Source organism: Dryobates pubescens, chromosome 13, assembly GCF_014839835.1.
Source record: "Dryobates pubescens isolate bDryPub1 chromosome 13, bDryPub1.pri, whole genome shotgun sequence".
NCBI lineage: Eukaryota > Metazoa > Chordata > Aves > Piciformes > Picidae > Dryobates > Dryobates pubescens.
This window is the reverse complement of record NC_071624.1, coordinates 30,083,660-30,106,985: the sequence shown is the minus strand read 5'-3', so window position 1 is coordinate 30,106,985 and position 23,326 is coordinate 30,083,660. Positions and strand designations below refer to the sequence as shown.

Sequence of the window (23,326 nt, the reverse complement as noted above, 5' to 3'; positions counted from 1 at the left end):
CTTTGGGGAGGAACACCAAAAGCAGACATTTTGTGAGGTCATGCCCACACTGCTTTCTACAGCGGCAAATAGACTCATGCCAGGGAAAGGCCCAACTGGAAGAATCCAAGTTTATACTCTGGTGCTGACAGAAGACAAAAATAACCTGCCAAGCATTCTCTCCTTCCCCTTCCCTAGCCACCCACTTATAATTTCTGAAGAATAAATCACAGCATCCATTCACATTGACACCAGTAGTGAGGACTGCCTTTAACGTCCCCAATTAGAGACCGCCGTGTACTGTTATCATTATCTGCAGCCTGTTCAAGGAAGCAGTGGCATGAAAAGTACAAAGTTCAGGCTGTGCATACAAAAAAAACCAACCAAGAACAGAAACTCCAAGGGAGCAAATGAGGAGAAAGCACAATGTGACCTCCCAGCAGTTATGGGACACAGAGCCAGTAACGAGGAACTCGGTGAGCAGATAAGGAAAAGAAGGCGTCAGCATCTGAAAGGTAAAGTCCATCACCCTTCAAGAGGAAGGAGTTGTACCAGTCACCTTACTAACTCCTCAGCTTGCTGCAAGTTCAAACACTATGACTGGCCAAGACGCTCAACATAGCTTAATTATTAATGTGACTTGGATATTTTGTGGATTTCTGAAGGCAAAGCAAGGTAGCTAATCCCACACACACGTCCGCGCTTCGCATGAGCTATTCATTACCACGGTTCCAGCTTCAGACAACCCAGTCAGCCTCTGACATGCACCACTTCCAGGAGCACTGGAAGCCATATATGGCACTCACAGTCACACCATTTTGAGCTCTGACTCATGAGGTCCAGCAATTCATGGTGGGGCAATATGGGAGGTTATTGCTTCCAGATGTTCCACCAGCCCCTACACCGAGGGTTACCACCCTTGGAGCAGGACAGCAGGACTGACAGCAGCTGCTTGGCAGTTGCCAGGCTTGCCCCCAGCAGAACTTAAACCACCATCGGTTTCAGCTCACATCAACACGCCAGACTGGGGGCTGGAGGCTCAGTTCACAACCTCCCAGGCTGAGCTGCAGCACTTGAAGAAATTGTTCTACCATGGCATCATCTCAGCCAGAGGTGCTGGTTTTATCCTCTGCAGGTATCTATTAGCGTCTGACACGCACAACAACAGTGGGTGCACTGAGTGCCTCTAAGACTCCAAAACAACTTTTTCTCCTTGAAAACACCAGTTTTAATCTCAGATTTTTTGAATGCAAGCAAGCCACCAGAAGGTTGAAGAAACACCCAGGTTACACAACTCATCTGGCAGCAGCGTCCAGTTTAATTCCTGGACCTCCTGAGTTCATCAGTGTATTTTTAATATCAGTGCTGCAGATTCAAGCAGAACAGAGCCTCTGTGAGCTGTGAGCAAGAGTTCCCATTAAGCCACGAGTAGCAAAAGTGGGGTTTTGTTTTGTTTGTTTTAATTTATATGTTGATTCAAGTATTCCAGGATGTTTCAGTCCATTGTAGAAAGCTAAGGACAGCCAGAGGAAGTAGGTTTAAAGGCATGAAGGAAAGGAATGAGAGAATCAGAGTCACAAACAACCCTCACACAAACAAGCTCCATTTCAACTTAGTTTAGAACTAATTTCTCTGTTCTGCACACACATACCCCCCCCAATGTATTTTTCTTTCAACTACCTGAAGCCAATAGCAGTAATCTGTGCACAGATAGACAGAATCACTTTTTATCTCAATTTGGTTTAGGCTTGCAAGTTGACATGTGAACTGCAGAACAGTATGGACTGCAAATGAACACCTCAGTTAACAAAAAGAATTCAGCACCGGGAAGGGGAGCACAGCTCTGCCCTCCTACCTGGGTGAGGCTGCTCGCCTTTTGTTTCTCATTTTTCCCCTTTACACACAGAGCACAGTCTTCTGGGTTTCTCACACTAGATCTGAATGCTCCCCATGGAAAGAGCAAAACTGCTCCTAAAGTTGAAAATCATGACAAAAATGCTCTTCTGATAAAGTCACAAGTAAATAAATGGAGTCAAACAAAGAAAACCCCATAAAAAGGGGGGGGGAAGAGAATAAATTCTGTGGATTTGCAAATTATTCTACTTCACAGAAGTAGACTAAGGCCTATTCTGGGAGCTTTTCTTTTTAGAATCAGTTCAGTAATTTTATCATGAGCCTCCTTACAAGCTCAGCTCCTGGAAGCAGATAACTAAGAGGAATTAAGTTTGATTATAAAAAGTTTTCAGTAGTCCTGGCAGGAAAAAAAGGTTTTTAATCTGTGGTTTGGTTTTTTTTTTAATTATTAACACTAACAACATTTTTTTTCTTTAAAAAGTTAATGAGCTCATTATTGCACATGGTGTCTGGATTGTCAATCTGCAGATTCTGCCCTAAACCAGTTCAGATAGGGTAGAAACTGAAGATTTACAATCATGTTTTGGCCCTAAACCAGTTCAAGATAGGGCCAAAACATGCTTTTAAATCTTCAGTTTCTACCCTAAACCAGTTCAGATATGGTCAAAACACAAATTTCAGCTGAAAAACTACCACACTTTTGGGAGGCCAGAATGTGACCCCTCACCGAAGCTAAACCCTGGAACCAATTCAGAACAAAAGCGAGACATTGAACCCTCAAGTCCAGATAAACTCCAAGTGGCTCTCTAAAGCCAGCACTGTCAATAAGGACACTGTCTTTGCTATTCAATTCTCTTCAAAGGCATTTTTCTGTTCTTTTTTTTTTTTTTTCCATGGCCTGAAATTACTGCTGTGCACTCTTTCCACTCTGCTGCAGAACAGCCCAGGAAGAATGAAGTGACAATCCCACATACTACAGTTCTGAAAACACTGGAGCTCTGGTGTGACCCCCGCACACAGAACATTCCTATTGTACCTCACGTTTCCTGTTTGTGCTGCTCCACAACCCCGGCCACCAGTGCAAACCCTTTCAGCAGTTGCTCCACTTGGCTCTATCAGCAAGCCAGCAGAGATCCACATTGAAGAAACAAAAACACAAAACAAATGCAAACAGCCAAAGCTCCCTCTGCACTTTTGACCTGTGAGGAATTTGCTTCCATTCATCCCTCACCATTACAGATTCTAGCAGCCCATACAGAGAAGGGACCTTCACCATCCCCCCTTTTTGATGGGCACGGATTTCTGTGCTGGTTCTGTTTGCCTCGGCCGCATCTTTTGCAATCCATTTGCCAGAGCCGAACCCAAACCAATTCAGGAGGCGGCGTGTTGGGTGAAGACGGCAACGGTGGTGCGGTCCCAACCCAGCACTCCACCTAGTGTCCCCAGCTCTGCCCCAGCCTGCTGCTCGCCCACAGCTCATTCATTTCACTCCCTGGAAGCAAACAGACCTCTCCAAGATGTACAAAGGCAAGAGATTCCTGACAGTTACCCTCAGCCATCCTCTTCGGGTAGTTAGGTGATTCATGCCATTTATATTTTAATATACCATCAACAGGACAGAAAACATCTGAGGACTAAGGGGGGGAAAAAAAGCAGCAGCTGCTAAAAGCAGCATTGAGAGTCATCAATCAGAAGAGTTTTATTTCCTACAGAACCACGTCATGATTACTATTTTTAAATTGTTGTTTTTAACGAATTGTGAAAAACCTTTAATGGACTTTGGGAAAATAAGCCAGCAGACTTGTTTGGAAAGTGTCAGAATAAAAAGGATTCTTGGAAGAGCGGCCTGCTTCCCTCTTTCTGCGCTGAAGATCCGCTCCATGCCAGCCCCGAGCTCAGTGCCAGTTTGCAGCATGAGAATTGTTTCCCAAAAAGCAGATTTTACATTGGGTGCTGGCTGCAAGTGAGGCATCAGCATTACATGAGGGCCCAATACAGCAATGTTCAGACCACTTTGTAATGTATGGAAAGTTCCTGAGTTGCAGTAAGAGCAATAAAAAAAAGCCTATTATCAAACCAACAAAATTGACCTCTCCCTCCTACACCGAGATGTATGCAGCAAGAATGTTCTGGTGACCAACAAAATCCAAATCAGATGTGAACTGATATTACCCAGAGGCAGCAGCATCCCCCCCACTGAGAATGCTTCAGACTGTAAAATGTATTTTCAGCAAGCTGTTTCCAAGTAATCTCGTCCCAGCTAGCCCTGTGCCTCCTGGCACTTGAATTTATGCTGGTCCAAAAAAGCAGCTGATGCTCTGAAGAATCCAGTCAAATGACAGTTTGCAACCCTGGAAAAACAGCTAATCAGGCCAGGGGAATGAAACTTTGGGACACGGTTTAATGGCCATGATGGCCTTAGGTCAACAGTTGGATTCAATGATCTTAAAGGTCTTTTCCCAACTGAACTGATTCTGCGGCCTCACGTTGTGCCAGGGGAGGGTTATTAGGTTGGACATTAGGAAGAATTTCTTCACTACAAGAATGGTCAGGAGCATTGGAACAGGCTGTCCAGGAAGGTGGTGGAGTCACCATCCCTGGAGGTGTTCAAAAAACACATGGACATGGCACTTTGGGACATGGTTTAGTGAGCATGATGGTGTTGGGCTGACAGTCAGACTTTATGGTCTCAGAGGTCTTTTTCGACCTTAATGAGTGTATTCTCTAACTCTGTGATAACTCCCAGAGTCTTTCGTACGCTGCAGCTATTGTGTAACTGGGGATGCGACCTGCCCAGCTCCCAGGCCGTGGTTACAGACAGTGTGACACGGGAACAGTTGTATGCAGTGTAGGGAGGGCTCTGTTTCAAACAGATGCACCTGTGTCACAGCTGAAGAAGCTGAGGCTCAGGGCCTGAACAGGTGCCTACATGCCAGCAATTCCTACCCGTGGGCACTTCGTGGCAGAGACAATGCTGCGAGCCTCAACAAGAGCTCAGCAGCACATGGGTGGGCCTGGGTGCATTGTTCTCTAGGCATGTAATTGCATTCCCAACAATCTCACTGTACATACACACTTAAAATGAGCAATTAATTAAAAGCAATTTTAAAACACTTACCCAGTCTATTCTCTATTGCCAGCAAATCCAGGCACTAAGGCAGAAGAGGATTTGCTGCTTTGCAACTTCTCATTTCTTTGGAAGGAGAAGTTTGACCATAATGAAGAAATGTAATTAAAGTACATGGAACATGAAAAGCAGATCTACAGTAATGTAAAAAGTTAGTATAGCTAGTTCCCCACTTAGTCTATTGTATTTCTACTTCTAGTGGCGACTGCTGCACAGCTAATATAGCAAATTAGTTTGAAACTCCTCCTTTTGAAAGCTGGAGCTCCTCATTTCATTGTTTTCAGATGGGTTAAATCCAGAATACTGCTCTGAAAGAATTTACCCTTAAAAGTTGTGCCTACAGCTGCTGCAAATCTGCTTTCCCTTTCACACAAGGTGTAGCCGCACACTGAGGTGATGCTAAGGCCTGCAACGCTACACTGCCAGCATGTCACACACAGGCGCTGCTGCTGGAGCTGCAGTGACCACGCTATTAGCGGCTCAGGTAGTTAAGATGGCAACACCGACAGGGCAATGAACTTCTGTTTTTACACTCCCAGCGCCACCCAGTGGCTACAAATCCAGATACAGGCCACCAAACCCTGCCCCATTCCGTGCTCAGACAAACCTTCAGAGTGCAGTGGTCCTAAATTTACAGTCCATGCGAGATGCTCGAGGCCTCATCCAGCCTGGTCTTGAACCTCCCTAGGGAGGCAGCAGCCACAACTTCCCTGGACCACCGATTCCAGAGTCTCACCACCCTCATATCGAAGAACTTCTTCCTAAGATCCAGTCTAACCCTACTCTCCCTCAGCTGCAAACCATCCTCCCTTGTCCTGTCGCTGCACACAGAGTAAAAGAAGGGTCAATTCATCAAGCCTAAGAGAGAAAAAGGAGTGGTGCTGTCTTATAAAGACTTCATGGGACAAAATCAACTTGGAGTGGGCCCAAGGTATAAAATGAATGACAGCACTCTTGCTGCCCAGGGTCAGATCAAGGTACAGCAAAGAAACACTGCCCACTTTCAAATATAGTTTAGAAATGGTGGATCATGTTTCTTGTTTTTTTTACACGTTAGCAACCCAGTAATAGGCACTGCATGATAAACTCTCCAAACTGCTTCAAAGGGAGTGTCTAAATACATGGTTAGAGGAAATCTTAAGCTCACTCTCACTGGTTGATAGCTAAGAAGAAGGAAAAAAAAAGGCAGAACAAGGTTAGCATCTGATTTAAACTGCTTCCTGCTTAGTGATTTACATGATCAACTGATTTCTTCACCAATTGCTGCAGCAAAACTGGAATTGCTTTCTTTTCCCTTCCCCTCTCTGTCCTGCTCCCATCCTGCTCCATTTTCACTCCCACCATAGGCTGGGCAGAGAACCCCAAGTGAGCAGTTTGTCAGTTTGATCCCACCTCAAAAGTCACTCAGTGCTGGTTTGCTCCTCCAGCAAGGCAGAGCACCTCAGTTTGGGACTGATGGATTTTGACTGATTCTCTGTCCATCCTATGCATCTTATTGCCCTCAAGCCACTAACAGCATCATCTCTGCAAGTCAGAAGATCCACATGTCAGTTCACTGCTGCCTGAGGACTATGCAGCGTAACATACGAATGTTCAGACACCGCGTTCATCAGCCTCACTGAAATTCCATTTCCCATCACTTAGACTGACACCAATATTTTCCTCTAGAAGGCCTTGCATGCATAAACTCATTTCTGTTTAGCAATAGTTTCCTTTCTCCTGTACTTTCTGCCTCTGCAGGAGAGAAGCTACACCAAGAGCAAGTCTAAGACTACTGCAAAGGCAGCCCCTAGAGATGCCATTCCATCTTACAGGCACTGCCCTGCTGTGTGGAAAAGCACGAGTTTCTTGTTTCTTGTAGTGTTTTCTGTGTTATTGGTAATGATTAAAGCAGCTCTGAAAGTAAACATCTGTAATTGTTCCAAATACAAGATGACATTTGTTGCATAAACTGGTTTTAATTATTTTGTGGCCACGAATCCTTTTCTTAAATCCAGGACAGTGGTTTCATAAACAAGGAACTAATCCAATGGCCAAAGGCAAAACACACCCAAACATTTCTCTAACTTTCCTAGCTGTTGAGATAAACAACAGCATAGAAATTTGCAGAACAGATACTACTTTATGTTTGTAGACAAACATTTTTCTTGCTATTATTTTCAAAGCAAAATTAATAGACTGAGCTTCAAAACTGCTGCCTCTTGCAGTGGTTTCAGCTAAAAGAGAGCATTTAAAGCTACTACTAAAAAATAATAAAAGAGCATGCTGAAAAATGTTAAATGGAAACATTTGAGCTGTGCACATTAGAAAATGTTTCATTTTAACTAGGAAATTAGAGGATAGAGCTTGCAGATGTTGACTCACTTTTTCAAAGTGAGGATTAACAGCAGGCTGATGTCTACAGTTCAATAAACATAGAGCACACAAACTACAAACCAAAGACAGACTATGAAGAGCAGTCACTGAGCCCAGTGACTAGGTATTTCTTCTCCTTCAGAAGTACTTTATGGTTACAGAATCACAGAACATTTGGGGTTGGAAGAGACCTCCAGAGATCATTGAGTCCAACCCCCCTGCCAAAGCAGGATCACCCAGGGCAGGCCACACAGCAACACATCCAGGTTGGGTTTTGAAAGTCTCCAGAGGAGGAGACTCTAAAACTTTCTGGGCAGCCTGCTCCAGGGCTCCAGCACCCTCACAGTAAAGATGTTTCTCCTTGTGTTCCTTTGTGCCACTGGGCACCACTGAAAAGAGCCTGGCACCTTCATCTTGACATCCATCCCTCATATTACAGATGCTGATAAGATCCCCTCTCAGCCTTCTCTTCTCCAAATGCCTTACAGAATATTTTTATTCACCTATTTTAAAATATGCAACAATTGAAATACTTGATTCAGAAAGAAGACAATATGGAAATATCCTTACCAAATAGAGCAGAAAGGTGTGGAGACCCGTTCCAAGTCCAACAGAGGACAGAATGCCTAATCCTACCCAGTAGGCACACCAGAAGAACTTTTTCTCCATATACTGCACATACTGAAAAAGAAAAGCCACAAAAAAGAAAAAAAGAAAGTAAAATAAAATGCTGACATCTCCTAGGGGATAAAGTTAAAGCTATAAACTAATGCAGGTAGTTACTCATAGATTCATAGAATGGTTTGGGTTGGAAGGGACCTTAAAGATCATTTAGTTCCAACACCCCTGCCATGGGCAGGGACACCTTCCACTAGTCCAGGATGCTCAAGGCCCCATCCAACCTGGCCTTGAATACCTCCAGGGAGGGGGCATCCAACTACAATAGCATCCTAGGTACTTCTGTTGGCAATTTACTACCATTACAGCACAGAAAATAGTGCACCTCCTAAAGAAAAGCCCACATGCCTCAGAATCAGCAAGTTTCCAGGGAGACAGGTGAAAAAATGTAGGTTCAGTAGCAGGGGGCTGAAATCCAGATTTCATACTAGGTGTAAGCAGTGAGGCAGCAAGCCCCATACAGTGTCTACTAGAGCCTAAGAAGTAAGCAGACAGCTTGGGGACTTGTGTGAAGAGATGCAATAGAGGAATAGAATTAGCTGCACTATCAGTTAGTTTGTTTAATCTCGAAGCAGACAGTAACCAGGTTTGTTACTTGTAAGAAAAGATTGAACTGTTGGTTGTGTGAGGGGATATGGGAAAGTCACAGCAAACTCTGGACATAAAACATCCAGTTAGGTACACTGGAGAAACAGGAAGCAGTATCTCCCTCTCATTGCCACAGGAGAAGGCAGGCCATCAACTTGAGGCTACCACAAAGAGGTGCCATTTCATACCATCCATGGACCAACAGTACCAAGAAGTTTACCACTCTTAACTAGACTTCAGCCTGAAAACAGCAGGTGAGAATCACAAATAAAATCTGCTCTTTTGAGTATGCTTTGAAGAAAAAGTGACTTTTAAATATATGTTGATGGTACACAGAGATTGGTTTAGGGGCCAGTAGGACATGGACTTTAGGGATGGCGGTCTGGAGGAAAGGAGAGGAACAGATACCTGCTGACCCCCCACATGGAGAGCCTGAAGCAGTGGCTGGACCCTGCAGGTCACACTCCCCTCGCCTGTCCTACAGGCACAGGTTTGTTCCCAGCAGGCTGAAGAACACCTTGGGCAGCACTGCCCTGCCAAACCTTGGCACAATAGAGGCCCAGCCAGCGGCTCAGAGCCATGTGCCCCAACACCAGTTTGCAAGGGCCATCTAGTGGCAACGGTTGAGTGCACCATGCTCTGGCCCTCATGCTGACAGGGGCAGTTTTTAACGGAACAGGTACTTGTGCATCAGCAACAAGTGACCAGTTTACCATCCACCAACTGGCTCTGCGTGTAAGTGCTTAGGCTGCAAGAATGGGATTGAGTGTTCAAGAATGTGGTGAGCCAAAGCAATAAAGAGCCATCCTAAGAAGCCAGGACTCCTGTTCCATATCTGTGTGTCCCTCAGGCAGCCAGGGGGATGGAAGAAAGTTGTCCAGAACTGGGAACCTGCTGATTTCAGGCAGAGCAGTAAGTGATGCAAAAGCATCAGTATTCATGGACACCAAAGTACAAAACAACCATTTGAAAGCAGTGGGGGTATGGAAAGCATCACAGACCCAGATTTGAATCATGACACCATTTTGTCTAGATATATGCCTATCCCAGCTGGTCAGGAGACCCTCCCATAGAAGCAGAAGAAACATTTGTTAGGAACCACAAAGTTCTATCACGACTCAGTTTAATCATTTTATCTCAAGAGCTCACACCGCTATTAAAAGCTTGTTAACAGCAGATGTGAAGGAGTGCTGCAGCATCAGAGGTGTGCTTATTCAGGAACAGATGAGAGGTGGAACTCCTACAGATGCAACAGAAGAGATCAAACAGTGCAGCTGATCACCCCCCATCTCTAAAACACAACTCATCCACATACAGCAGAGAGGAGATGAGAAACAAATGCCCTTAGCGAGTAGGAGTTCAAAAGGTACATCGCAATTTCATGAAGCCCCCATTTAATTCCCAGAACACCTACTTCAGCAGAGGGACAGGAAGCATTAGTCACTAAGGAAGGCAACTTGAAAGGCTCCTACCTGTTGATGTGCTCCTTCAATGTAATAGGTAGCTGTGAGCACGGCAAGCGTCAGTAAAACACACAGCACGATGCTTCGCCGGTGCCACAATCTTAAAAGACAAATGGCAATTAGGGGTTTTCAGAATGTAGCATGCATTTCAAAGTCACTTAGTTATCCCTGCAGACTGGCTCTGTGTGGTTGTAGTCAGCAGCAACAATGGCAGCTGAGAAGTTATTAAGCTATTACAAAAGCAGAAACCTCCCAAGAAAGCATAAACCTCCCAAGAAAGTATCTGGGGAGCCTTTAGTCTTCATGGAAAAATCTCTGCTTCCCTGTCAAGCGAGATCAAAGTTCAGCCACGCACATTTTTTCTGCATAAAACAAAGCAAAACAAAGTAACTGTCTGAAAACAAACACAATCTGAAAACAAATATTCAGCTTCTGCAGCCAAGGCAGTCTCAAACCCAGGGCCATCAACAACCCCCGTGGTTAAGCAAAGTGCAAAGCAGGGACTGCAGTGGCCCGGGGCAAGGGACAAGCTGCGGCTGGAAAACTGAAGTGCTAATGTCAGACTGTGCTGGTGGGGAGAACCACAGCGACAGCAAGGGGAGTAAATCTTTGCACTATTTTGGTTCCCTGATCCATTGAAACTAATACCTCTCACAACAGTTTAATAAATAACATTTTAGCTAATTCTGAGGTGTTAGGAGGCTACTACAGCAAGGGGAGGAAAGTGTTTGCCTATAGAATTTGCTACCAAATTACTTTCGACCTTTTTCAACCTTCCCTCCTGCTTGACATGTGTGGCCATGTGTTATTTTCTGGGAAACACTACTAGCCTGTCACCTAATGCTATAAAAAGCAAGTGCTAGCATCCCTTTAAAAAATTGAGATATGAAACAGCAAACTATGAACCTATTTAGACAGAGTAAGACAGCAACATGAGATGTTCAACAGAAGAATACAGTCACAAATGCTGCACATTAAGCAGAAAAAAAGGCACTCTAACTTTCTTTCAATGATTTCTGCTGCTTTATGTTAGCATGACAACTGGATGTTCAAGTGATTGTCATCATTTCAAACACAATTTACTCCAGTGGAATGCAGGAGATCATTAAGAGTCAATCTGAGGTCTCGACTTAATAGCTTCTAATAGTCAAGAGTTATTTTCTGCGCTGCAGACAACGTGCTGCACGACAGAGGAATGTGACTGCTGTCTGTAACAGAATTTGATGTCTAGGAAGCCAGATAATAGTTTATTTTAAAATAAGACCTCAAATGTTATTTCTGCTGGGTTTAAATAAATGCTTAGAGGCTGTCAGAAATGGCTAAAGCAACACCTGATGAAACAGTTCTTAACAATTCCCAATGAAAGAATGCACACAGTAAAATAAGCAAGTTTGGAAGTTAGATTCAAAGGTGGGGTAGGGCAAAAGGGAATTAAGACCTATGTAAACCTGGTATTCTTCATACAAATCATTTCATGAGATCAAAATGGAAACTAGAAATTTCTCTCAATGGATCTCATGTGCCAGCACCTCAAACCTAGCCCAGAAGGGTCAAGGAACACAGCTCACTGTCACCAGTCCAGCTCACTCTGCAAAGGAGCAGTCCAACATCTAGAGTAACCCAAGGTGTTATCACATCCTACCTTCTGACTGGGAAAATGATTGTAAATTCAATCCTAAACACAAGAGATTCCAGTTACCCACACAAGCACTAGGATGGCTGCCACTCTTGGCTTTTCAGTTGCCTTCTGGCACTCTAATCCCCCTCCAAGCCTGGTGTGTTCAGAAACAGCTCCACACTTCAGCATTGGCAGGGCATGTTAGGACTGCCCACCACCATTTTTCTAACTGGAATAAAAGCCCATTTTATCCAGTGCATCAATAATCATAGGAAAAGTGCTCTAACAGACCATTTCCTTCTGCAAAAGGGACCACACACCTTAGAAGCAAAGTCCTCTCTGCAGCACCACAAACATCCCTGCAAGTTCCACATTGCCCTGAACCCTACCCTAGCTGAGCTCTTTCAACCATACTAACACACACATTAATAAATGAGTACTTAATGCTAATCCTTGCCTGAAGGATCCCTAAGCACTGTCCCAGCTCACTCAAGATGGAATATCCAATTCTTCAGAAAGGAAGCTTGCAACTTTCTTCCACTGACAAAACACAAACCCACACAAACTAAGAAATAGGTTTTCTGAAAGAGGAATTTTAACGTTGTGAAGCACCGGGGAAAACGAGATGTCAGCATGACCTACTGAATCAGAGCATGGGGTTGCCCCAGAAGGCTTAGTAGAAGTTAAAGAAATAATCTTTACTTTATAGTCCATTCCTTCAAGTTTATTAGAGTTTCCAGGAAAAAATACTGCAAGGTAACAAGCGGTTGCTTCCACAGCACAATGTTCAACCTCTCTTCTCGGTCCCTTCGCTTCCGTTCGCTCAAAGAGGACTCTGCAAATGAAAAGCAACAGAAGTGTAAAAGCACAGGCTGAGAGTTCAGGTCCTATCCTACCCCAAAATAGACCTTTTCTGGGGTTTTTTGACTTGCATTGTTAGGGAGATAAGGTGAGCTCCCAGCTATCTTTTCTACTTGTCACAAAGTACTTGCTGCAAGTGCATCAGACATCAGGGCACCTCCAGCCAAGGCAATCAAGTGGCTTCTCTCCTCCACGCAGCTGACAACCATGAAAGAATCTCATTAGGCCAGGGTGCAAAGAGTCTGCCATATCTGCCAGCCTTTACCCAAGGTACTGCAGCACTGGTTACAAACCAGGTCAAATGTGACTCTATCACCCACCACAGAGACAGCATTTCACTTTGAACTTTGAATCTGGTTCTCTTCCAAAGCTATTCTCAGACTTCTCTGACGGAACCAGATTGAATTACACTCATCGGTCAGCCTGTAACTGGATAATGGCATCTCTCCTCCCAGTCAGGATCCTCAGGCTATGGAGAGCCTTGCCACACTGCTCAGCTTCTCCACCATGAGCCCAGCAGCCAGGCAGTGCTCCCACAGAAAGGATCTGCTTTTATACCTGCTTTTATAGCACAGTTTTTTGCTGGACTGACACTAGACCTGTGGTTGCTTTTCACTGCAGCAATTTGGTTGTAACACAGAGCTCAACACTGCTGTAACACCAGTCACTGGATCCCACCACACACATAGAGAAGAAAGGTTCTGCTAATAAATGTGGTGTTTTGAGCTTACAATACAGTCCAGATTAATAAAACCCCTAGCTATTTTCTGGAGGAGAATAGTTTGTTCAAAGGTCAGCAAGCTAACGAGCTGCAATCATTTTTCAACTTTTAAAGAAAATGAATTCTGAAATAAAAGGAATAAAGGAATAGCCACAAGACAATGGAAAAAATACACAAAAGTAACTCTTGTAGCCAAACAGACACCCAACTTGTTTAAACATCACTTACTACACAAAATCAAAACATATGTATTCTGGTTTGTATGTATTTAAAGCACTGCAGTACTGTCCATGAATGTGAACACTGTAAAAAGCTGCTGCCTTTAAAACATTCATCCAATCTGAACCCCACAGCATATTGGAACCCAAGATGGGTTAGTTCAGTCTTACCCCAGTAATTGAAACATGCTGCCTTATCAGATGCTAATATTGACATAGAAATTGCATTCTTCATTAGTCACACAGCCCATTTTTTTTTTGCATTCTTCAGCTGCAAGCATCACTTGCTTCAGATGAGCTAACAGAAACCCCACAATGGCATAGGCTGGAGAACACCCACACTCCCTCAGAGTTACAGAATGACTTAAGTCTTCAAGTAAAAGGAATTGATTTGTTCCATACATACACACATACAGTTCTTCTTGAAATCCTGCCACATTCATTGCTTCAAGAATTTCTATTCTCTGGTTTGTTCCCCCCCCCCCCCTTACTATGTCTAATAAAAATGCTTCAACCTGGGTTTTTATGACCTTGTTTTTAGCAAAGGTCATAAAAGACAATGGTGTATGACTGAATACTTGAGAAATCACTTGGTTACAAAACTTAATTAAATATGGAACTGGCACATTCAAAGCTGACAGGAAACAAACTAAGATAATTATAATTTCTCTGCTGTGCTGCACAGCACAAGATAATTTGGTGTCACAAGGCTTCTCATGAAGTGTCCTCAAGTTAGTTTTCACGAGTCCTAAACATTATCCCAAGCCTACATCAGACATACCAGGAAGAGAAACAGAGGCAAGGCAGTAGATGAAGTACTTAACTGTTTTGTTAGTACTTTATCACTGAAACTGATAAATGTTAGTGAAGCTACATGCCAACAGAAAAGCTAGAAATTGGGACACTAATAACTGGATTTTTCCCAGAGCAAACCAGATTTTTTATTACCAAGTTCTAACTTTCCAGTGCCAAAGGGTGGGGCTGTACAGCCTGACTCCTACAGCCACATATTTGCCAGCATAGTTTAGTTTTGTAGCTCAGTCCTGTTGCAGCCCCTGTTGGTACCCAAGTCAGCTTTACAGGGCTCACAATGCCAACTACACAGTAAAAACTCTGTAGGGAGAAGAGAGTGTAAGAGAAAACTGGATGGAAATGCACAAAACTATTCTGTGGCTTTCCAATGTGCCAATCCTCCAAAGTTCAGACACAGAGGAGCCTGAAGTTTCCAAGCCAGGCACAGAAACCCTTTGCACTACCTGGACATATCATGCACCAGCATAAATCCTTTTTGAGTGCTGGGCTGACCAATTTACACACCAAGCTGACCAGCTGAGAAAATTCAGTCACTTTCCACCTACCTGTGAAGTTTCCATTGTGCTGCTCTTTGATCATTCCTATGCGTCTCTGGTCACAATCTGTTCCATTCTCTGCCATTTCATAGATCAGTCTCGTGTAGGGATCTAATAGCAGAAGGAAAAAAGCACAATGTCTCCACTTTTAGTTTTGAAGACTTCATTTATTCCATAGGCAAGGGCTACAGGCAAACATCCAGCAGTTCTCCAAACCCAAATGACAGGTATCCTACATCACACCATTAAAAAGGAGAAAGTGATGCAACTCCCACAATGACAAAGATTAAAACATTTCCACCTACATAGATCTCCATTTCTCACTTCAGTGACAAAACTCCCTCACTTCTAACAACTGAACAAAAGCTTGTTAAACAATCCCTTCTACTATCAGCCCACTGTTTGGGCTCCAAAAGCAGCAGAGCTTCATACAAACCTCAGTTCAAGCCTAAGAGAGGCTTTTAAGACCTGATTCTCGTATTAGAAAGCATCTGCTCTGGGTAGTTAGCATGCAAACAGACCTCAAAAACCTCACAGCCTACAACCCAGCCCTCAATATGGTAACTAAGATACAGACCTGCATCTCATGCTTTGTACAGCCTGATCTCTCTAAGCTAGAAAAGGTAAACTTTTCAATGGCCAATAGCTCTCTGATGGAAAGCTTTTAGGAAAGGTCTATGTCCTTTCTGCTGGCTTGGCCTCTCTCTAGTGAGGTCAGCCTTAAAAAGTGCACAAGAACAGCTGTGGTTTTCCTTATCCAGGAGAGTAAATACTGCAATAATTGGAAGCCATCATAAATCAAAATGTTGCAAGAGCTTCTTTCTCTCCCTCCTTAAAAAAACCCACCCCAAACCTGAACAGCTGACAACTCTTATGCAACCAAACACCAAGAGTGGCCAGTCAGACTCCTTGCCTTAAAAATCCTCTCTTGAATTGTAAAACCAGTTTCTGGAATTTTATTTTGGAAAGTAAGAGTCCCACCAAGCCAAAGCATCTCATTTGCATTGCATTTCTCCCTGCAAGTAAACATGATTTACAGTTTTTGACATGCTGCTTTCCTTGGGAAAAAAAAGAGTAGTGCAACACTAAAATGACAGGTTACATAAAACTCTCCAGTGGAGGAAAAGAAATGTTTTACAGAAAAAAAAACAAACCTTCCCCTTTGATTTATGTTAGGCTTAAGAGCCAAGCAGCAGTTAAGGTTTGGTCAATAGGAGTCAGCCAGCCCCTTTGATTCAGACTGCAATAATTCTGTCAATAAAATGTTACAAGACTTCAAATAATGCGTGTGTTCAGTACTTCCAGGGTTTCACAAGTCCATTTTAGACAGAAGTCTTTCAATGCACAGGTACAAGCCTTGTGCATTACTTGCACTAGAGATAAAACTGCTAGCTACAATGCAGTGATTAAAGGGATTTTACTTAAAATCCAACAGCTAAAAGCATTAATGTCCAGGGAAGGAGTCCTCCCTCCAACACTTCCTTCCTGAAAAGAAATGCACAGAGACAGCAATCTGTCTGTTGAAACTTGGACCCAAGAATACCCAAACCACAAAGAAAGGAAAACAAAACCGAGTGAAACAGCCTTGCAAAGGTTTGCTTCTGAAAGATGCTGCAGGGCTTCGCTGTCAGCCGAGGGCAGAGGACTGCCCTGCTGCAGGAAGAGTTCCACAGTGTCATTCTGCAGTCACTTGCAAGTGAAGGTTTGCTCTGAACTGCTCATCAAACACCAGAGAAATGTGAAACTCCTCCTCTGCTCAGACGAGTTTTGTAGCAGCCTGATGCTCTGGAAGTCAGTGGAGTTACACCAGCACTTAGTTGAGGATAACTGGCTGGTTGCTATGGTGATACAAGGATCAAATGTTTTGCCATCTCCTAATTTCATCAGGACAGCAAGTGCCTGGAGATGCTGGAGTGCTATGTTTCTACTGACTAAATTCTGTGCACTCATTTTCTAGCTATCTAAATATGTATCTCCACATATATCCAATATATGCTTATACACACAAGCATGTCACACCTTACATGCACAAAGCTCAGACTGCAGAGGGGAAAGTTTAAACTGAGCAGCTAGAAAGCCTGATGTTCACAGAAAGCTGCTTAGGAAGCAAAAGCCATCAAAGCTGTTCCCCACACACTCACACTAAAACAACTCCTAAATTGTTTACTTTAGGGAACTTCAGTCACGTTTTGTTGGCTTAAATATAGCAAACATTTAAAAAACCACCTTATGTTTAAGGGGAAGCCACATGTTCCTCATTTTGAAATTCATCTTTTCTTTCCTTGTGCAAACCTAGACTTCAAAATTGAAGTCTCAGTTGGTTTAGTCTCTGCCCTCAGCTTAATGGCATTTAAAGAAAATGAATTTACTGCGCTACAAACCGCTCACCACGTTCCGTGCTAGAACCTAGGCTGCACGCAACACTCCCTCTCCATGAACTGAATTCCACTGCAGGCCATTAAACATTTTACTGGCACATAAAAATCATCACTCTCTAGGGATCTCAGGTGCATTGTTACACACACATTGCAGCTCAACAGAGCCAGTTGTACCCTGCCTGCTTGGAAAGGCACTAATCTGAGATTAGCTTTGCATAACGCTACCTCAAGTACACAAGTCAGCATCTCCAGCAAAGCAGATAAAAGCTCCCCTTGCACACTTCCCTAGGGTGAACACTTGTTAAGTAGGTCCATTCTGCAGGAAAGCTCTAAAAATCTGTATTTGTGAACACAGTTGACTGGGAGATTTGATATCTACTACACTGCAAGCTCAAATAGGCTGAAATTCAGAAACCAAACCCTTACCGGCTTCAGAAAAAAACCCTTGTTGATTAACCAAAGTCTAATTATACTCAGAGCATCTTAGCAGAAGGAACAGGAGGATGTATACCCAGAAAGCTCAGCTCTCTTGATCTGTTGCTCTATTTGATGCCTATTATTTTCCCTACTGCACTAATATCTCTTCATGGTTATTAACTGTAGTGGGAGCCTGACCCAAAATGGAGTCATCCTTTATTAACTGAGCCCCCGTCCTCAAGTCTACACCGAATCCATGCCAGCTCACCACAGCAAATTAAATTCCATCTGCTAAGCAGAGCTTCACTTCTTCTGAATGCTGAAAAAGACCCAGAGTCCATATCTAATAAAATTAATTTGCTTAATACATTGAGCAGTTACCAGCAATCATAAAAATAAACTATTTAAAAGAGTGAGGAAAACAACTCTGAACAGTTTTTGTATCAGGGTCGATTAGATCATTTGTGAGAGCTGTGCCCACACAAGAACTTCTTTGTCAGGCTGAACAAATAACCCACAATAAACCATTCAGCTTTAGTGCAACCCATAACATTAAGTATAAAAAGACAATTACTGCTAGTCAAAAATTTTAAATGGTCAACAAAAAAAGGGCTTCTGGTAACTGCAACTGGCACTTCACAGTGTCAGTGAGACAAAGCAAAACAAGCTATTAGAGCACCAGAACATCAAATCAGGCACTGCAATCTCTGCACTCCCTAGTCAGAGAAAAAGACAAAAGTCTCTTTCTGAAGCTCTGGGGAGGCTGCTGAGGCACCCAACTGCTCGGTGCACTTACACAAAAGGAAACTGTTTAAGACGAGGCAGTTGGGTGCCTGCAGTGTCACTTGGAGGAGCAGAGTGTGGACTCACATTCTCTGCTAAGGATTTTTTGAGGACTCCTTTGCAATGTGCTGGAACAAGGAAGCTGTCTGAATGATCTCACTGCTTTTCAGCCATTGTTTGAATCACTAATTCTTACCACTTCTTTATTAAAGAGACCCTGGAACGCTAATTCTCATCTCCATCAAAGTGACTTGTCACACAGCTGCTAGAACCAGATTTATAGCTCAGATCATCTTACTGATGTTCCTCAGCAACACCATTCACAGCCTGCTGCTACTTCTTGCATTTTAAGCCAAATGTTCTGATCCTGCCACTGACCTGCTGCTTCTTTATCCCCAGCTTTTCTGAGAACCTTTCCTCCTTCTTCTACACCATTGTTCTTCAAATACAATAAAGAGAACATTAGATTAAAACCCAGACTAAGCAGTTACCCCAAACTAGACAGTACTATGGTTTTGTTTCAGTCATCAAATGCTCTACAGAGGCAACAATTTACACAGGGAGTAAGTTAACAGTTTGTGATGGTTCTTTGGCAAGGTAACAGTTTGGGGAACATTTTGCCTCAAAAGTTGAAGACCATCAGGCACATGAACACATTCAGGTAAAGGAGGAGATCAGCCTTGAAGTAAAACATTACCTACCCTCTGAGCTCCGTACAACTACGTCACTCTTCACTGCTCCTTCTGATCTTGAAGCCACTGGAACACAACTATGTCCTCAGCTCTGTAGACATTCACCACCAAAGCAACTGCTCCTCCAAACCTTCTGTCCCTACAGAGTAAGGTAACACCATTCATCATGTGATACCAAACTGACACAGTCCCTAAGCTGAAGGTTAATAACTTTCCTAAAGATGAAAGAAAATAGAAAAAGTAACTGCTTGATTTCCCCCCTCCCTCCCCCCCCATTCCTTCTGCACTCCTGGGAAGCATTCAATTAAAATAAATTAGGACACATCTGAAAGATGTTCAGAATCTCCACAGATTTAGCTATAATGGGTTTCCTTGGTATGAGTGCATTTATTGCCACACTAAAAATGTTGTTCTAACTAAAATAGTTTAATCCCTCAAAGGAGAAGCAATTCAGTTAAAGACCACAGCTTTCCATTTTGTGGGTTATGCCTCTGTACACCAGACCTATTTTCCCACTCCCAGCCCAAAACTGTTTTGAAAGAAGCCAAATCCTCTTCCAATTTAGAGTTAAAATTTCTGGTTTTCCAAAGAGACCTGGGGACACCTTTTAGGAAAGAATTAGTTCACACTGCTGGAACACAAGACACAGGGAAGCCATGCATTTTTCTTTTGAGGTCCCTGCTGCTAAAGCCACCTCCGTTAAACTGTTCTCTTTGGGGGATTTTCTCAGGTGCAAGACGAATACTGATGGTTGGTTGTGAAGATCAGTAGTAGAATCAGGTGATTTAAGCATGCAGTAGAGTCACTGCACATGAAATACAGAAATGAAAAGGCTTGGAGGATGGCAGGAAAGACAAAATTCATATTGTTTGGGTATCTGCAGTGAATTCTTGCTGAAACTTCACCTCCTTTCCCTCCAAGAAATAAAGAAAGAAGGGAAATTACAATGACTGGGGAGATGAACATTATCAGTGTAGCATTTCATACACAGATCAGCTCTGAGCTCCTTACACTGGCAGGAGGCAGCAAGCCTGGGGTGAAGATCACAGCTCACAGAATGAGGCTGCTCCTCCCCTGGCTAGGACAACACTCAACCAGCTGCTGAGAAAACAGCTTCAAGATCATCAGAGGGTGAAATATGCTGCTCGGAGGGTGACCTGAGGTGATCACAGGAGACTTCCTTAGTGCTGCTATGCTATCTTCAGTTTCCTAAGCTCAACTCTACCCTAATGTTGAATGAGACAGTGCTGTAGGGATTCAGGGACAGGTGCTACCACAGCCCTGATCAAATAACAACCCTCAGGGAGGGCACATCACAGATGCCCAAGCAACCCTTTCACAAAACTGGTGACTTAGACTGACACCAGCTGAGATAAAACCTTTGGAGAGAGAAGGCACACAACACTGGGGGGAAAAAAAAAAAAGAGTGCATCTTCATATCCAGGTGACTAACCAGACAGAGAATCTCTCACATCCTCACCTCCAGAGAACAGAAATCCATGCATATGCCAAGATGTTTGTCTCACAGCCCTCGGACTGCACTCTGCCTTCAGAAGCTGGCAGTCAAGCCCTCCACAATCAGCCTCCTTAAGCTCCCAAAATGCAAAGAGACAGAAAAGGCACAGGGACTGTCACAAGATGTTAACACATCCTGCACAGAAGCAGCCTGCTAAAATTTGACTAGGACAGAAGAAAGAGTTAGAAACTCTAAGAGTATAAACCCAGCCCTAAGAACTGACACCTGACTCCTCCAGCACCTGGTGGAGAGTGCAGGTTTGGTAGGAACTTTGCCTTTATCCTATCTGCTGAGTGCTGGGAGGCAGTTTCCCCACAAAATGCCTGACCTTTATATCCAAGGATCTTCTTCAGCATGAGGAGGTACAGCACAGATGACAGGAATGAAGAGGAGTACCTATGGAAACCCCATGGAAAACTGCAGCTGAAACATGCTCCTGAGACAATGGCTTCTTCTCACAGACACTACCAGTCTCTAACTGGAACCATTTCAGGTTCCACTATGGCTGCCTTGCCTGTTGGATGAGAATACACTGCCCATGCAGGCTGAGTCACAGAGGCTAATTCTCAGCCTTAGAATAGAGAAGATTATTCTTTTAATAAGTCTGAAAGACACCAAACAACTGCCTGCCTCACTAACTTAAAGTCTTCTGGGCCCAACTGAAGCAGTGAACCCAGCAAGGTCCTCCCTCAAGACTACGGTTCCAACCTGCCTCAGAGACACAAAAAGCTCAGTGTTGCAACATTTTCAAGGCTGTGCTCTTTGTTCTCATGGAATAGCAAAGTCCAGCCAGCTCAACACTTCTCCATGAGGAACAAAAGTTAAAGTTCCAACCTTCAGATAATGGCATGTTTCCCATCACCATGACCCCAGAAAAACTGGCCTACTTTTACTATATGCCAGGAGGTTGGCTGTTGTTTTTCTTTCTTTTTTTTTTTCCTCTTTAAAGACAAAACTTGTTAGGAAATAAGAGGAGAGCTCAGAATCTACACAGAACATTCTAATGAGAGGCAGTCAGAAATAATTGTGATGTTCAAAAGACAACCACAGAAATAAAAAGCTTTAAGGTAGAAATAGTGCAGACATTCCAGCTAAGAGGCTTGCTTCCACTGTACTCACCTTCCTCATGGCTACTACCCACTTGAAAGCTACTAAGTCTCCTCCTATCCTTTCCCACAAAAATTACCAGCACCATTGACTCCAGTCCTTAAGTAGGACAAGAATCCTAGCACAAATTAATAAGTAGTGCTCAACTTCCATTGCACAATGGCAAACATCTCATCTGAAAACATGGGATGAAGCCATCACTACAACTGTCACTTACAACCAAGAAGGAATAGGAAATGGCCATCCCCATGCTGCAGAAATAATGGTCTGAAAGAGAACTGACAGAATGAAGCCTATTTCAACATGCAAGTTAATGCTTAGATAGGTTATCATAAGGTGAGGTAGTAGAAAGCATGAGAACCCCCCAAATCTACCTATCTACCAGGAACTGGGGTTAAACAACCGTGGAAGGCGAAAGTCCTAACAGGAAAAGAGTACCAAAAGCCACTGCTCAAACGAAATTCACATGCTCCAAGGCATAAAAGACCTCAGAGTGCTCAAGCTGTAATATTAGCATTAACTAAACCAGGATACCCACTTGTTGGTAAGCACACAGCAGAGAAAACAAGGACAGGAGAGAACCCTGAGGAAATGTCCTCTGTGCAGTTCAAAGTGGATAACCTGGATTCACAGCACTGCACACACAAACAGACCCTATCAAACAAATTCTTACCCCTTCCCTCACACCATCAAATGGCTTGCCAAATATCTCTGAGGAAAAATTGGTACAAAATAGGAATCCTACTGCTTTATTACCTCCTTTAATCACTAAATGACACTGGCCAGGCAACAGAACTGAAAACCAGGCAAAGACATCTAGGTGCTCAACTCCAGTCGGCAAAAATCAGACACTAAAGAGTTTTCATGGATGGAGGCCTAACCACCTGAGCCCATCAGACAAGTCACAAGGAACAAGGACAGTCGGCATGATGCAGAGGGTGCATCAGCCATGCAGCTAGGAAAGCACGACACATTTCTCCTGGAGATCCAGTCACAAAGCATCAGTAGCCGATGAATTTCTCAGTGTGTCATCAGGCACCGTCCCTTGGCTACAGAGGCACGATTCTATCACAGGGTTCCAGGTTTTTTTCCAGCGTGACGTGAAGCGTCCCGAGCAGAGCAGGTCTCCATCGGGATGCGGGATGAATTGGCAGCAGCGCAGCACAGCTCTCACCCTAACGACAGCGACGAGCTTCCTCCCTCACCTCGGTGACTGCTCACCCTTCCCGACCCCCCAACCCTGCGGTCACCTCCCGCTCACCCTACACGCAGCTCGCTCAACTCCCCGCGCCGGACCAGGCCCCTCCCGCCACCCTTCCCTGCCGCAGACTTGCACAACACCGCGTGGGCCGGCGCTGGGTCACGGTGCCCCGGGACACCACCGACCCTACCCGCTGGCGCTTCTCCCGGCCCCCCCAAAAGTTCTCTCCGCCGCCCCGGGGCTGGATCTCCCGCCTCTCTTGCTCACCACCGTGAAGACAGCAAACCGGGACCGCGACTCGACAGCAGCTGTGAGAGGATCGGCCCCGCGGTCGGTGCCGAGGGGACGGGATAAAGGAAGCCGAGCAGGTGCGGCTGAGGAATGGGCGGGGGGAGCTCTGCCCGCCGAGGAAGCCCCTCCG

General features: G+C 44.1%; 1 protein-coding gene across 1 annotated transcript in view; it reads right to left on the bottom strand.

The window, feature by feature from the left end:
• VMP1 (vacuole membrane protein 1) overlaps positions 1-23,326 on the bottom strand; it is a 71,085-nt gene that overhangs the window by 47,627 nt on the left and 132 nt on the right. Inside the window, exons 2-6 of the mRNA XM_054166208.1 lie at positions 19,091-19,220; positions 14,821-14,922; positions 12,365-12,497; positions 10,054-10,144; positions 7,886-7,996 (exon numbers count right to left, since the gene is read on the bottom strand). Coding sequence (XP_054022183.1) covers positions 7,886-7,996; positions 10,054-10,144; positions 12,365-12,497; positions 14,821-14,896 — 411 coding nt within the window. The 5' untranslated portion in view covers positions 14,897-14,922; positions 19,091-19,220. The remainder of the gene's footprint in view (positions 1-7,885; positions 7,997-10,053; positions 10,145-12,364; positions 12,498-14,820; positions 14,923-19,090; positions 19,221-23,326) is intronic.